Source organism: Macaca nemestrina, chromosome 14 (assembly GCF_043159975.1).
Source record: "Macaca nemestrina isolate mMacNem1 chromosome 14, mMacNem.hap1, whole genome shotgun sequence".
In the NCBI taxonomy this organism is placed as follows: Eukaryota; Metazoa; Chordata; class Mammalia; order Primates; family Cercopithecidae; genus Macaca; species Macaca nemestrina.
Genome location: NC_092138.1, coordinates 118,277,072 through 118,290,674, shown reverse-complemented (window position 1 = coordinate 118,290,674; position 13,603 = coordinate 118,277,072). Strand labels below are relative to the sequence as shown.

Below are 13,603 nucleotides of genomic sequence, written 5' to 3'. Positions count from 1 at the left end.
GGGCCCTGCCCAGCCTCACCTGGCAGAAAGGATGATGACCCGGGCCTCCAGCTCTTTTGCCTCCATCAGCAGGGCTGTCACGTTCTTGGTCCCTGGGTCAAACTGCAGCACCTTCTCTGCCTGTGGTGTGAACAAGAATGTTAGCAGGCGGCTGGGGCAGGGGACATAGCACCTCAGGGGTGAGAGTCGGGCTGGAGCCGCTGGGAACCCCGAGGCAGCTTAGCTAGGGCTGCCATGGTCTGCGCCTGCCACCTGCGCCTCTGCCTGCCTTCCTCAGTCCTCGCCTGGCCTGGCCTCGCCTCTCCGGTCCTGTCCTGTCTTCAGCCTGCGCGCTCACCTGTGCTCGCTCTGTGCTCTCTCTGCTCTCTCTCTGGGTCTCTCTCTCCACCTCACTCCTGTCCTCATCTTTGCACTGAGCATGCAAGCTGAAGTGGACCCAGACTCAGGAGGCGTGCAGCGGACGGGAAACAGAAAAGAGTTTTGGAATGCAACCAGGAAAAGAGATGGGGCTGACTTTTCCAAAACCACGGGAGGTCCTCTGAGGTCTGATTCCGCAGGCCCCCGCGGGAGCAGCCCAGCCCCGGCGAGCGGGTGGCCAGGCGGGCGGGCTCCCTCCCGGGTTCCACGAGGAAACCCTGGGGGTCCCGGAGATTCGCATGCACTTCCCGGAGAGCAGCTCCTCCTGCAGCCGCGCCTGCCTCGAGGGTGCAGGCTAGGGTCACGGCGGGTGGGCCTCAGGCACCCACGCCGCCACGCCTGCCCTCTCCTGCCTGCCCTCTCCTGCCTGCTGCCGGCTGCCTCTCCTCATTGCTTGGGCCTGCGGCTCGGCGGCTGGGCCAGACAGTGGCCCTAGTGGCCGAGGCGCCGAGGCCAGGGCTCCCTAGCCACGGGTGGCGTGCACGTCCATGCATATATACCTTGGGTCCGCGCTTGTTGTCATAGGACAGTTGGCCGAGGTTTTCATAGTTCCTTTTTTTACTCTGATGAATAATGTGCACAGAGAAAATATGCAGACACAGAAGAAGATTATAAACGGTTGAAAATGACGGCGCTAAAGCAATCACACCACCTCCTCGGCACGTCTGCAGACGGGCTCCTACCTGGAGCTCGCAAACACCGAGGCCCCGGGCGGGGCTGGGGGCCGGGGGCGGAGCTTGGGGGGGGTGAGGGTCGTGGGGGTGGGGCCATGGAGGCTCCCTGCCACGAAGCTGTGCTCTTGGAAACGGTCGTTCTCGGGAGAAAGGGAGGCCCTGTCCGCGTCCACCATTCGGAGGGAGCCCCACCTGCCACCCCCACCCTGCATGCACCTGCTGTGTGGCCCCAGCAGTGCCCACTCCAACCCGTGTCAGTCCTGAGTGGGAGGTGAGCAGCCCCCCGGGGCCTGTCCCCATGTCCCTCCCCCTCCCTCTCCTTGGCCTCCCTCTGCCTCTCAAGAGACCGAGGTGTCCTCACTAACTGGGGTGCCCATGCCCATCGGCTCGCACATGTGCCCAAGAGGGTGTGTGTGCATATGTGCATCTGCAGGGGTGGCATGCGCCTGTGGGTATCTGAATGGGAGGGTTAGTCTGCAAAAGCCTGTGAAGGTTGCGGAAGGGCCAGATGGTCTGAGCACGCCTTTGTGTGTGTGCGTGTGCGTGTGCGTGTGCATGTGTGTGTGTGCGTGTGCGTGCGTGCATGTCTGTGTGTGTGCTGGCCAGCGCAAGTGAGGGTGAGCATGCACGTGAGGAGCGCACCTGTGCGCGTGTCCAGGTGTGTGTGTGAAGAGCGCACCTGTGCGTGTGTCCAGGTGTGTGAGGAGCGCACCTGTGCGCGTGTCCAGGTGTGTGTGTGAGGAGTGCACCTGAGCGCGTGTCCAGGTGTGTGAGGAGCGCACCTGTGCGTGTATCCAGGTGTGTGTGAGGAGCACACCTGTGCGTGTGTCCAGGTGTGTGTGTGAGGAGCGCACCTGTACACGTGTCCAGGTGTGTGTGTGAAGAGTGCACCTGTGCGCATGTCCAGGTGTGTGTGTGAGGAGTGCACCTGAGCGCGTGTCCAGGTGTGTGTGTGAGGAGCGCACCTGTGCGTGTGTCCAGGTGTGTGTGTGAGGAGCGCACCTGAGCACGTGTCCAGGTGTGTGTGTGAAGAGTGCACCTGTGTGCGTGTCCAGGTGTGTGTGTGAGGAGTGCACCTGAGTGCGTGTCCAGGTGTGTGAGGAGCGCACCTGTGCGTGTGTACAGATGTGTGTGTGAGGAGTGCACCTGTGCATGTGTCCAGGTGTGTGTGTGGCGCTGGAGCTGCATGGAGGCAAGCGTGGCCTGAGCCTGTGGCTGGAGGTGTGGAGTGTGATGGAAATGTGTGCGTGCACCTGTGAATGAAAGCGGTTGGGTGTGCAGGGGTGAGTGTGTTATGGGAGTCCATGGCCGTGGGTGGGCACGCCAGAAGGTGAGGGGCCTGTCAGGCACTGGGGTGAGGGGCACTGTCTTGGGTGAGGCCCTTGGTGCTCATGCCCCTCCCACCCAAGACTCAGCAGAACCCCCACGACAGGACTTCCAGGACCTTCTGGTCTGCCCCTGGCTTTACCCCCGACCCGTGCCCTCTGGTCCCTCCCGGGTCCTGTGGTGCTTTGGGGGTGCCAGGTTGGCCCTAAGTTCAATGAAGCCAGCTCTGACACGAAACATGCTCCCAGCCACCCGTAGGTCTGGCCCTCTTCAGCCTGGGCCTCCTCCCACTGCTTGACCAGGAGCCGGCCCAGGTGCTGAGCACCCAGGGCTCTAGGGGTCCTGCAGCCAAGCACCAGCTCTGCCCCAGACTGCAAATGGGAGTGGTAAGGAAGGGGGCAGGGGTCTCTTGGACCCCCTCAAATCCCAGCTCTGATCTCTCTGCAGCCCCACAGAGTGGACGCCTGGCTGTGTTGGGGTCAGTGTGTCCTAGAACCAGGTGGCTAATTGGTCTTGGTGAGGAGTGCCGAGGGAGCCCTGTGGTGGGGGCAAGGAGGGGAGTGGAGCCCACGGGGCTGTCCGGGCTGGGGGGCAGGTGTCTGTGGATGGGGCTTTGCTGAGCTGTGAGTTGCAGAGCTTCAGGGGAGGCCACGCGGGGGAGGACAGGGAATGGGCCCAGCCGGGAGGGGACAGGACTGCAGGGGCGGTATGTGCGGGCCATGTACAGGGGAGACCTTGCCCAGAGGGAGGCTGCTGGGAACTCAGGACAGGGTGGGCGGGAAGGGTGACGAGTCCTGAGCCCGGCTGGGGCCTCCAGGGAGCGAGGGGCGCGGGCAGGAGGAAGGGACGAGGGCGCGGGGCAGCGCGGGGCGGCGCGGGGCAGGGGTGTTTGCAGAGCTCCAGGTGGTCTGGCCCTCGCCCCGCAGGGACTGACACGAAGGAGATTTCGACTAATGGCAAAAGCGAGTGAAATGAGCCGAGGACAGGCTGGGGCGGGCGCTCGCCAGACGTGGTGGTGCTGACCATGCACGATGGAAAGAAGAGGGTGTCACACACGGAGCCACAGACACACGGCGGCCCGTCCTGCACCTCGGCTCCGCCAGGCGCCCGCCTGCGGCGCCGACCCTCACCTTGGACTCACGCTCCTCCAGCAGCGTCTCCAGGCGCTTCTGAGCCGCCCGGCCCTCGTGGTCGTCGCTGACCAGCAGGATGATGTGGTTCCAGCTGTAGACACGCATCATCTCGAACCACACGCTCGACTGGTGGGAGTAGGGCGGCACGGTGCGCAGGAAGCTCAGGTGGATGCTCTGTGGGAGACGGGAGCAGGGCGGGCTGAGGGGGACCCGTGGAGACCCGCCCTCCCACCCGCCCCCCGCCGCTGGAACACCCGCCGGAGGCTGGGAACCCCCTTCCTCCCACCCCTGTCCCCACCCCGCTGGGGACACTTTCTAGACCCTGGGACCCCCTCCTGTCTCCCACCCCTGTCCCTAATACCCTGGGGACACTTTCTAGACCCTGGGACCCCCTTCCTCCCACCCCTGTCCCCACCCTGCTGGGGACACTTTCTAGACCCTGGGACCCCCTCCTGTCTCCCACCCCTGTCCCTAACACCCTGGGGACACTTTCTAGACCCTGGGACCCCCTTCCTCCCACCCCCATCCCCACCCTGCTGGGGACACTTTCTAGACCCTGGGACCCCCTCCTGTCTCCCACCCCTGTTCCCACCCCGCTGGGGACACTTTCTAGACCCTGGGACCACCTTCCTCCCACCCCTGTCCCCACCCTGCTGGGGACACTTTCTAGACCCTGGGACCCCCTTCCTCCCACCCCCATCCCCACCCTGCTGGGGACACTTTCTAGACCCTGGGACCCCCTCCTGTCTCCCACCCCTGTTCCCACCCCGCTGGGGACACTTTCTAGACCCTGGGACCACCTTCCTCCCACCCCTGTCCCCACCCTGCTGGGGACACTTTCTAGACCCTGGGACCCCCTCCTGTCTCCCACCCCTGTCCCTAACATCCTGGGGAGTTTCTAGACCCTGGGACCCCCTTCCTCTCACCCCTGTCCCCACCCCACTGGGGACACTTTCTAGACCCTGGGACCCCCTTCCTCCCACCCCTGTCCCCACCCCGCTAGGGACACTTTCTAGACCCTGGGACCCACTCCTGTCTCCCACCCCTGTCCCTAACACCCTGGGGACACTTTCTAGACCCTGGGACCCCCTTCCTCTCACCCCTGTCCCCACCTCCCTGGGGACACTTTCTGGACCCTGGGACCCCATTCCTCCTACCCCATCCCCACTCCCTTGGGGACATTTTCTAGACCCTGGGACCCCTTCTGTCTCCCACTCCTGTCCCTAACACCCTGGGGACACTTCCTTTTTTTTTTTTTTTTTTTTTTTTTGAGACGGAGTCTCACACTGTCGCCCAGGTTGGAGTGCAGTGGCGGGAACTCGGCTCACTGCAAGCTCCGCCTCCCAGGTTCATGCCATTCTCCTGCCTCAGCCTCCCGAGTAGCTGGGACTACAGGCGCACGCCACCATGCCTGGCTAATTTTTTGTATTTTTAGTTGAGACGGGGTTTCACCGTGTTAGCCAGGATGGTCTCGATTTCCTGACCTCGTGATCCGCCTGCCTCGGCCTCCCAAAGTGCTGGGATTGAGCCACTGTGCCCGGCCAACCTGGGGACACTTTCTAGACCCTGGGACCCCCTCCTTTTATCCACCCCTGTCCCCACGACCCTGGGGACACTTTCTAGACCCTGGGAACCCCTCTTTCTCCCACCCCAGCCTCTCCTCCCACATATAATCTTGGAAATGGAGGAGGATTCGTGTTGGCCCCATAGCACCCTAAGGGACGTGGGTTTCTGTGGAATCATTCCTGGGATGAGCTCACCCCCTCCCCTGCAGCCCACCACCTTTGGACAAGCTGAGCTCAGGAAGTTCTTGATGACACATAGTGCCTTGAAGATCCCCTGGGGCTGCCCAGAGTCCTCCCAAATTTAAACTCTATGTATGAAGGAGAATTCGCTCTTGGGGCTAAAGGCTTCATCTCCCCAGGCGAAAGCGTGGTGCTCGCTTGCCCTGGCTTGCTTTCCCTGGCCGCAAGCTGCCAGGGAGTGCCGTGGCACGGCAGGGAGTGGAGCAGGCTCTGCACCACTCTGCCTCGGTTCTCTGTGTCTGTCCAGGTGAGCCCTGGTTCCTTCAGTGTCCCTGTGGACTCACACTGATCTTGTGGTTCTCTGAGGCCTCCAGGTTATTTTTCACCTGTTCCCTCTTTGTGGCCTGGGGCAGTGCCTTGGGGTGCAAAAATGTCCCCTGCCTCTCTCTGTCCACCTGGTGACGTGGCTGCAAGGCAGGTTGTGCTTGAGATCTTGGACTAGCTCTGACCTGACCTTGCCGGTTCATGTTTTGGGCACAGGTTGGTTGTAGTGTATAGACCATAGTAAGGCCAGGGTGTAGCTGTGAGGTGTGCCCCCTCCCTTTGGCCTGCTCTGGGCTGGGGGCACGTGCTGGGCTGGCCCTGCCCTGGGGCATCCCTTTCCCTGGGCTTTCATTTGAGCCAGTGGCTGCTTTCCTGGGTAAGGCCATGTTCTCTCCTTCGCATGTGAGGAAACTGGTGCCCAGGAAGGTGAAGGAGGTCGTGCCTGAGGGCACAGGAATGAGACCCCCTCCTTCTCATGGCCAGGGGTGAAGTCACCTGGGAGGAGCAGTTTGGGTGCTGAGGGGCATGCCAGGGCCTTCAGAGCCTCAGGAAGGTGGCTGTTCCAGTCTCTCTCAGCTCCTGCCTCCAGGGCCTTCCATCCTCCCAGAAGAGCCCGGGCCTAGCTGGGGCGACCCCTGTGCTTTAAGGCAATGTTACTGAGGACTGTGGACTCTGGGCTGGAGGAATTTGGAGAAGATGGGGGACCCGGAAGCTTGGCTGCACAGCCCAGCCCTCTGGCTCCTCAGCACTGGCACCAAACTAGGTGTCCGCTGCCAAGTGGCCCTGCAGGTCTGTCAGTCAGTGGCCCCAGGTTGGTCAGCCTCTCAGTGCCCAGTTTGCATCCTGGGTAGACGGAGGGCTGTGTGACCTAGAGCAAGCCCCCGTGGCTCTCTGGCTTGGAGTTTCCTGCAAAACTGACTGGATGACCTCCCCCCTCTTCAGCGGCTGTTCCAGGATCGGACAGAGGCCCTCCTCCTAGCCTGTGGGCCAGGAGGGTCTGCAGGACGCTGAGCAAAGGTCCCCTCAGCCCTAGAGGCTGGAAGCCCCCAGGCCAGCGCCCCGCCCTGAGCTGCATCCTCATTTACGCCATGCAACCGCAGACATTGGTCTCCACCCATGCCTGCAGTGGGAAAGGCTGGCCCCACCACCCTGGCTGTGTGCACACCCCTTTCCTCCTGGAGCAACCCCCAGCTCTCCAAACTTCCCTTCAAAGTCCACCTGTCTGGAAAGCCTCCCAGCCATCCCTTCTCCCAGCCCATGGGCCCTCTCCTCCTGAGGGTGTGTCACTGGTGCCTGTGCCAGTGATTGTGTGTGACTTTGTGTGAATCCGTGGGTGTGCCGGTGTGCATGTGTGGGGAGGGTGAGCACAGCAGTGTCGTGTGTGGGTGCTGTGAGTATGAATGTGTGAGTGTGTGATGTGTGAGTGTGTGAGGTGTGCCCCCTCCCTTTGGCCTGCTCTGGGCTGGGGGCACGTGCTGGGCTCCATGTGAGCCCTCCTTATGCGTGAGAGAGTGTATTGTGTGTGTAAGAGTATGTGAGTGTGCATGTGACTGTGTTTGCAGATGTGTGAGTTGGACACGTGAGAGCGTGCAGACGTGCATGAATATGGGGGAGCTGTGTGGCTGTGAGTGTGTGGTGTGTGAGTTCCATGTGAGCGGGTCGGCCCGCTGCTCCTGGAGTGGCTGGGCTGTGCACTGGGGCTGAGGGCCGGCAGGCCTGGTCTGGCAGTCAGGCTTACCTTGTCGGAGTAGATGGACATGCGGGTGGTCAGCCCCAGCACGGGGATGCGGTAGAAGCCGGCTGTGTAGGAGACAGGGGTGGGAGTGAAGTGGTCGTTGGGGGTAGGCGGATGGCTAACTAGGATGGCGTAGACCTGTGGACAGAGGAGACAGGGTCAGCTTGAGCCAGGGGTGGGCCAGGCACTGGGCTAGAGGCTGAGATCCGGAAGCAGCAGAGGCTGAACCCAGAAGGCTAAGAGGGGTGGGGGCACAATTTGGGTACATGCTACATGCCCAGGCCCAGATGCACACATGCCCACAGAGCGGGGGAGGGAGACCCCATCATCATCCTTTATCAGTCAATCGCAGAGGGGCAGAGGCAGAGCAGGGGCTAAGGGGACACAGGGGAGAGCAGACCCCACCCGGACCTCCCCTCACTCTTCTCACATTGCTGACCGGGGCCCTGCAGGGGCTGCGCCCCTCAAGGGCCAGATGAAGGCCTGTCCTGGGGATGTCCCGGGGACCCTGAGCACAGGACGCACCCAGGGTGGACTGGGGAGGACAGCTGTTCCTGCATCATGTTGGCCTTGATGCTCAGAACCCACCCGTCCTTCCTGATGGGCCAGGGGTGGGGCCAGCTCACATCCCGAGACAGGGCAGGCAGCTCCGATGGCCAGTACTGGACTTCAGGGGGAAGCAGCTAGGAGCCGCCAAAGAGGCCGAGGTCCCTTCTGCTGGTGTCTCCAGGGGCGGGGCCTGAGGTGGGCTCCGTCTGAACAACACCCAGCCCTTACTTTGAGTGCTGGCCTCATCGTCAAGGAAGGGAAGGGAGGCATTGGGGGTGCAGCCCAGCCTTCCTGCCCATGACCAAGGCCCCATGGGGCAGATCTAAAGCCAGCGGCTCAGCCCTCTGGAACTGACACCTTCCCTCTCTCCCCAGCCCCTCCCAAGGTGGGGTCCACACCACCTTCACACAACAAGGACTTGAGTCTGTCCCCAGCTCTGCCTGTGCCTCTTAGAGCTTCGGCGAATGGGGACGGGGTGTACTGCATGGCCCCACGTGGCAGGACAGTACCTGACCAGGGGGTGTGTTCTGTGAGTGGTAGCTACAGGCATTGCCTTTGCTCCAGGGACCATGCCCACAGACAGACAGCAACACGGGCGTGAGTTGAAGCAATTCCCCAGGAATGGCCCCTCCCGGATTTCCCAAGTCCACCTTCCGTGTCCCTCCCCAGTCCCAGATGGAACATGTGACCGCAGCCACTGGCTACAGACGCGTCCCCCCAGTCCCATCCCGTGGTGTCCTGGACTGGGGCATGGGGGTGGATTGTGAGGTGGGGAAGGAGGATTTCTGAGAAGAACTCTGGCGTGCAGCTGCAGCTGTTTGAAGTGGTTCTCCCTCCCCCAGCTCTTGCCTCCAACCTGCACCCAGAGGTGCCTGGCAAAGGCCCGTAGGTCCGTGTGTGACCATGCAGGCGTTCGCGCGTGTGCTAGGGTATGGTTATACGCATCACATGCCCCAGCATGTCTGTTTGTGTACATGCGTGTGCATGACTGGAACCGTGTGTGTAAGTGTGCATGTTTGCATGTGCCTCTGGGAATGCATGCCAAGCCGTGTGTGGCACATGAGCAGGTGTCCATGGATCTGCATGTATGCAAGTGAGCATATGAAATTGTGTGATGCTGAGGTGCATGAGTGTGTGCTGATGTAACATTTGGTGTGTGTGTGAGCATGCATGTCTACAGATGTGGTGTGTCCACCAAGTAGGCACGTGTGAGCAGTGCTAGGCTGGATGTCTGTCCTGCCTCTTACATAAAGGGCTGCATTGCAGATCCTTGCAGTCTCATTGGAATTCAGCAGGCGCTCGGCCCAGGGGCGGACAGCTCCGACAGGCAAAATCCCAGGAGCCGCGTCCTCCCCCGCAGCGCTGGCTGCCGACAGCTCCCATGCCCTGACGCCTCTCGCGTGTGCACCCCCACTCCCACTCCCACAAAGCGCCCTGCTTTGGCACCTGAGCCATTACCCTTCCCAGGCAGACCCATGGGTCGGGGGAAGGGTAGAAAAAAAGGGCAGGAGAACCTGGAAGCAGAAACAAAGATGGCCCCAGGCCCCGTCCTGTTTAAAGCTCTGCAGGGCGGGCATGTAGCTGGACGGGCACTTCTGCCCCCATGCCCGGAATACACACCCCCACACTGACACACTCCAGCCCCACGTCTGCACACACCAGTCAGGGCCTGGAGCCCCAGGGACCCTCTGAGGACCAGCCAAGGTGGCAGGTGACTAGTCTGAGGCCAAGATAGGGGAGTCAGCAGACCCTGGTGTTTGGTTCCTAGTGACACAAGGGCCTCCCGGAAGCAGCCAGCTGACTCCGGGGTGGTGTCTTCCAGGGAGGAAGGGAGCACGGAAAGGATGGAATGAAACTGGGGGTGTGGGGGTGCAGTATGGAGGAGGAGGAGGTGGGGGACGGAGGTGGGGGAGGGCACCTGGCTGGAGATGAGGTCCTCGCACACTGACAGAGCCATCTGGATGGCGTTGGGCTTGTGCGTGACGGAGGTGGCGTTCAGCTGGATCTTCCAGGAACCATGCCGCTTGTTGGCCTGGTTCACGGCCTCGCGGAACATCTGCTCGTGCTTCCGCGTGCTCAGCACCGCGCCAATGTTGACGATCTTGGGGTCGCACGCGGCACGGGCGACGGAGCAGGAGAACAGCAGGGCGAGCGTCAGCAGGCGCATGGTGCTCATGGGCTCGGGCCGCGGGCCTGGTTCTGCGCTGCGCGAACGCGGGGCCCTCGGCGCATTCCCCGCGGGGCTTCCGGGCCGTCCTGCGCTCGCCCGGCCCCGCGGGCTGTGGACGCCACGTCTCCCCCGGAGCGGCGGTCCCGGGACGTCGGCAGAGGGAAGGGGCGCGGCAGCGCGCGCAGGGGCTCCGGGCGCAGCCCCACGCGACCGGCGCTGTCCACGGTGCTGAAGCGGGCCGGGCGCAGCTCCGAGCGCCCGGCTTGGAAAGGGCCCGGCGGCGGCGGCGGCTCCGCGGACGGCGCTGGTTCCGGTCCGGACGCTGCGGCGACTGCAGCAGCTGCAGAAACGCGAGCGGGGCCAACGTCTCCTGCCCCTCCCGCCGCCCCCGCTTCCCAACACGGAGGCGAAGGGGGCGCCTCCCGCGCCAGAGCGTGCGCCTGCGTTCGCGTGAGCGTGTGTGTCGGAGCGCGCGTGAGCCGGGAAGCGCGCGTGTGCGTGTGAGCGCGTGCCTGGAGGGGTCCTGGGACAGTGGCCTCTGCTGTCGGGGACCTGCAGGGAGCTCAGTTTGGGAGCGTTAGAGGGGTCCGTGTCACCGCGTGCAGCCCGCACCACCCTTGCGTGCCTTTTAATATGACCGAACGTGTCGTGCCTGCTCGCATGTGTGTGTGCGCGCACGAGTCGTCACCCACAGTCAGCAATATTTCGGGTCCTGACTCTTGCAGGCTGGAGCTCTAGAGGGGTGGGGGAGGCCCTAAACCATGCCTCTGGGTCCGCCCCCCCACAAGGTTCAGAAATGAGGGAGAGGCTCCGTCTACGTGGCCATGTAACTTGGGACCCCTCTCCTCGGGCTAAGAGGAATAGGGAGGGTGACCGTGGCTGCCACATGTGTTCAGCCAGGCCTTCCGCGAGAGCCTGGAGACTGGACCCGCACTGAGTGGGGCTGAGGTCGGACACCAGGAATCACTGGAGCCCCGCGAGGTGTGTTCGGGGCAAGCCGTTTCACACCCTCAGCTTCCGCTCCTCTCTCCGTCTCCAGTCCCTCGCAATACGCTCCCAGCGCCCCCTTTTCCAGAGCCTTACCCATCCCTCTGGTCCACACCACCCTGTCTTTGTCCCCCTCCACCCCTGGAGTGTGCGTCCCCCTCCCTAACTTGAAGGAAGGCTGGAGCTCCGCCCCTGCCAGTGATGTCACCATTTCCAATAGCAACTGAGGATTCTGCAGACCTAACAGCAAACGCCCCCAATGGTGACAAAGCAGGGTCGTCCCCACACCTCTGCTATCCGGAGCAGTGCAGCGAGGGAAGTCATGTGCCCACAGGGGTCACACTCCCTCTCCCGCTTGCCGTTCTCTCCATCTGCCAAACACTGGCACCAGGGACCCCCTGGAGCTGAGAGGAGGGGGAGGGGCTGCGGTGTTTGACAAGCTCCTTCTCTTGGCCCCTTCTCTCTCAATACAGGGAATTCTTTTTTTTTTTTTTTTTTTTTTTTTTTTTGAGACGGAGTCTCGCTGTGTCGCCCAGGGTGGAGTGCAGTGGCCGGATCTCAGCTCACTGCAAGCTCCGCCTCCCAGGTTTTTACGCCATTCTCCTGCCTCAGCCTCCCGAGTGCCGGGACTACAGGCGCCCACCACCTCGCCCGGCTAGTTTTTTGTATTTTTTAGTAGAGACGGGGTTTCACCGTGTTAGCCAGGATGGTCTCGAACTCCTGACCTCGTGATCCGCCCGGCCTCCCAAAGTGCTGGGATTACAGGCTTGAGCCACCGCGCCCGGCCCAGGGAATTCTTTCCTTGGGGGATCACCTGCCTGTACCCTGCTGCAGACCCCCGCCTCTCCCTGTTTGGGTTGAGGCACACAGAGGAAGGCTCATCCGCCTTGGGCCCTTCACCCCTTCTGTGGGCTTTCAGGAAGGTGCGTGGGGGTTGCTCAGGGGGAGGAAGCTGGCCCCACTCCCAAACTCCAGGAGTTTGTGGCCCATCTCCAAACTTCCGCCTCAGCCAGGCACAGTGGCTCACGCCTGTAATCCTAACACTTTGGGAGGCAAAGGCAGGCGGATCACCTAAGGTCAGGAGTTCGAGACCAGCCTGGTCAACGTGGTGAAACCTTGTCTCTCCTAAAAATACAAAAATTACCCAGGCATGGTGGCAGGCACCTGTAATCCCAGCTACTTGGGAGACTGAGGCAGGAGAATCACTTGAATGTGGGAGGCAGAGGTTGCCCTGAGCTGAAATTGCGCCACTGCACTCCAGCCTGGGCAACAGAGCAAAACTCCATCTCAAAAAACAAAAAACATAAAACAAAAACCTTGCGCCTCAGGCAGGCCAGAGCCTGGCAGCTGCGTGGGGGTAGACCTGAGCCCAGATGACTCCTCATCAGCATGGAAGAAAGGGGTTGGAGGCTGCAGTAGAGACCCTGGCTCCACCCACCCACCCCCACCCTGTGGGGTGCTGGAGCAACTCCCACTGACCCTGGAGAGCCGATTGTTAAATGTTCAGACACCTGCCAGCAGCTGTTACAGTCAGGCCTTGAAATTAGCCACAATGGGATTATTTATGCTGCCAGGGAAATCATCAAACCCGCACACCAGGGCTTTTCCTTTTCTACTCAGGGAGCCGGTCTGCCAGCGCACCACTGCCCCACCAGACTGTGTGCGTCCCCAAGCTTCTGTTCAAGACCCCTTGGCAAATGCCCATGACGGAGACGGGGTGGAGGCCGTGCCTCCAGGCTGCAGCTCCTCCTGCCAGCAGTGTTTCCTGGGTTCTGCTCTGCATTTTTCCCCCGTGGGCTTGTTCCACAACCGTGAGGGAGGGGGTAGTGGTGCCACAACAGATGAGCCTGGACTCAGACCCCTCTAAGACCTGGAGGGACAAAGGCTGTGGGGAGGACCAGAGACCTGGGGCGCTGCCCTGGGATGGGCCCTGGCCAGCAGTCAGGCGCTGGGTGGGGAGGGAAGTGCTGCTCCGCCCTGGGCCACTGTGGGACAGTCTCCCCTCTGCGGAGACCTCCCTGCCTACTCTGACAGCTGCGGCCCCTGCGGGAGGGAGCTGCTCCTCCCCGACGCCAGCCTAGTTCTAGTCAGGGCTGTCAATCGGGTGCAGTCCCGCCCTGGCCTCAGTCCATTGGCCGAGGGGTTGCCAATCAGGGCTCTCCCTAGGATTTTGGGCAGATCATAAGCAGGGACGGGACCCCAGCTCTACATCCCCTGCAGGGGAGTCCCTGAGAACTGGGGCTCGAGAGTCACCTGAGGACACATTTCGGTCCAGAGGAAGGCTGCTTGAGAGGAGGAGGCTGACAGGTCGGGAGGGGCGGGCAGAAGCGTCTCCACCCACCCACCCCAGCCGAGGCTGGCCAAGGGCGTGGAGGACAGGCCTGCTTCCCGTGCCAGCTCCTAGAGGGGCTGCCAAGCCACGTAGGGGAAACAGAGCTAGCCATCTTGGGCCTGACCCCCACTAAAGAGCTCGACTGGGGTCAGGATCTCTGCCCTGACCTAGGGGAGCCCAGGGACCCTCACAGAAGGCCAGCCCCCAACAC

At 62.3% G+C, this 13,603-nt stretch overlaps 1 protein-coding gene across 12 annotated transcripts in view; it reads right to left on the bottom strand.

Moving 5' to 3' along the window:
* The window catches only part of LOC105471967 (glutamate ionotropic receptor NMDA type subunit 1), a 30,155-nt gene extending 19,646 nt beyond the window's left edge, over positions 1–10,509 (bottom strand). For 3 of the 12 annotated variants that reach the window (XR_981418.3, XM_071078661.1, XM_011724871.3), the window contains exons 1-5: positions 9,822–10,502; positions 7,358–7,492; positions 3,548–3,724; positions 918–980; positions 20–120 (exon numbers count right to left, since the gene is read on the bottom strand). Coding sequence is in view for 11 of the 12 variants with exons in the window: in XM_071078661.1 (XP_070934762.1) it covers positions 20–120; positions 918–980; positions 3,548–3,724; positions 7,358–7,492; positions 9,822–10,079 (734 nt within the window). In the remaining variant the exon portion in view is untranslated. Of the gene's footprint in view, positions 1–19; positions 121–917; positions 981–3,547; positions 3,725–7,357; positions 7,493–9,821 lie in introns of all 12 variants that reach the window. The other 9 variants (XM_011724866.3, XM_011724867.3, XM_011724869.3 and 6 more) reach the window with 6 other exon arrangements.
* Between the last annotated feature and the right edge of the window lie 3,094 nt (positions 10,510–13,603).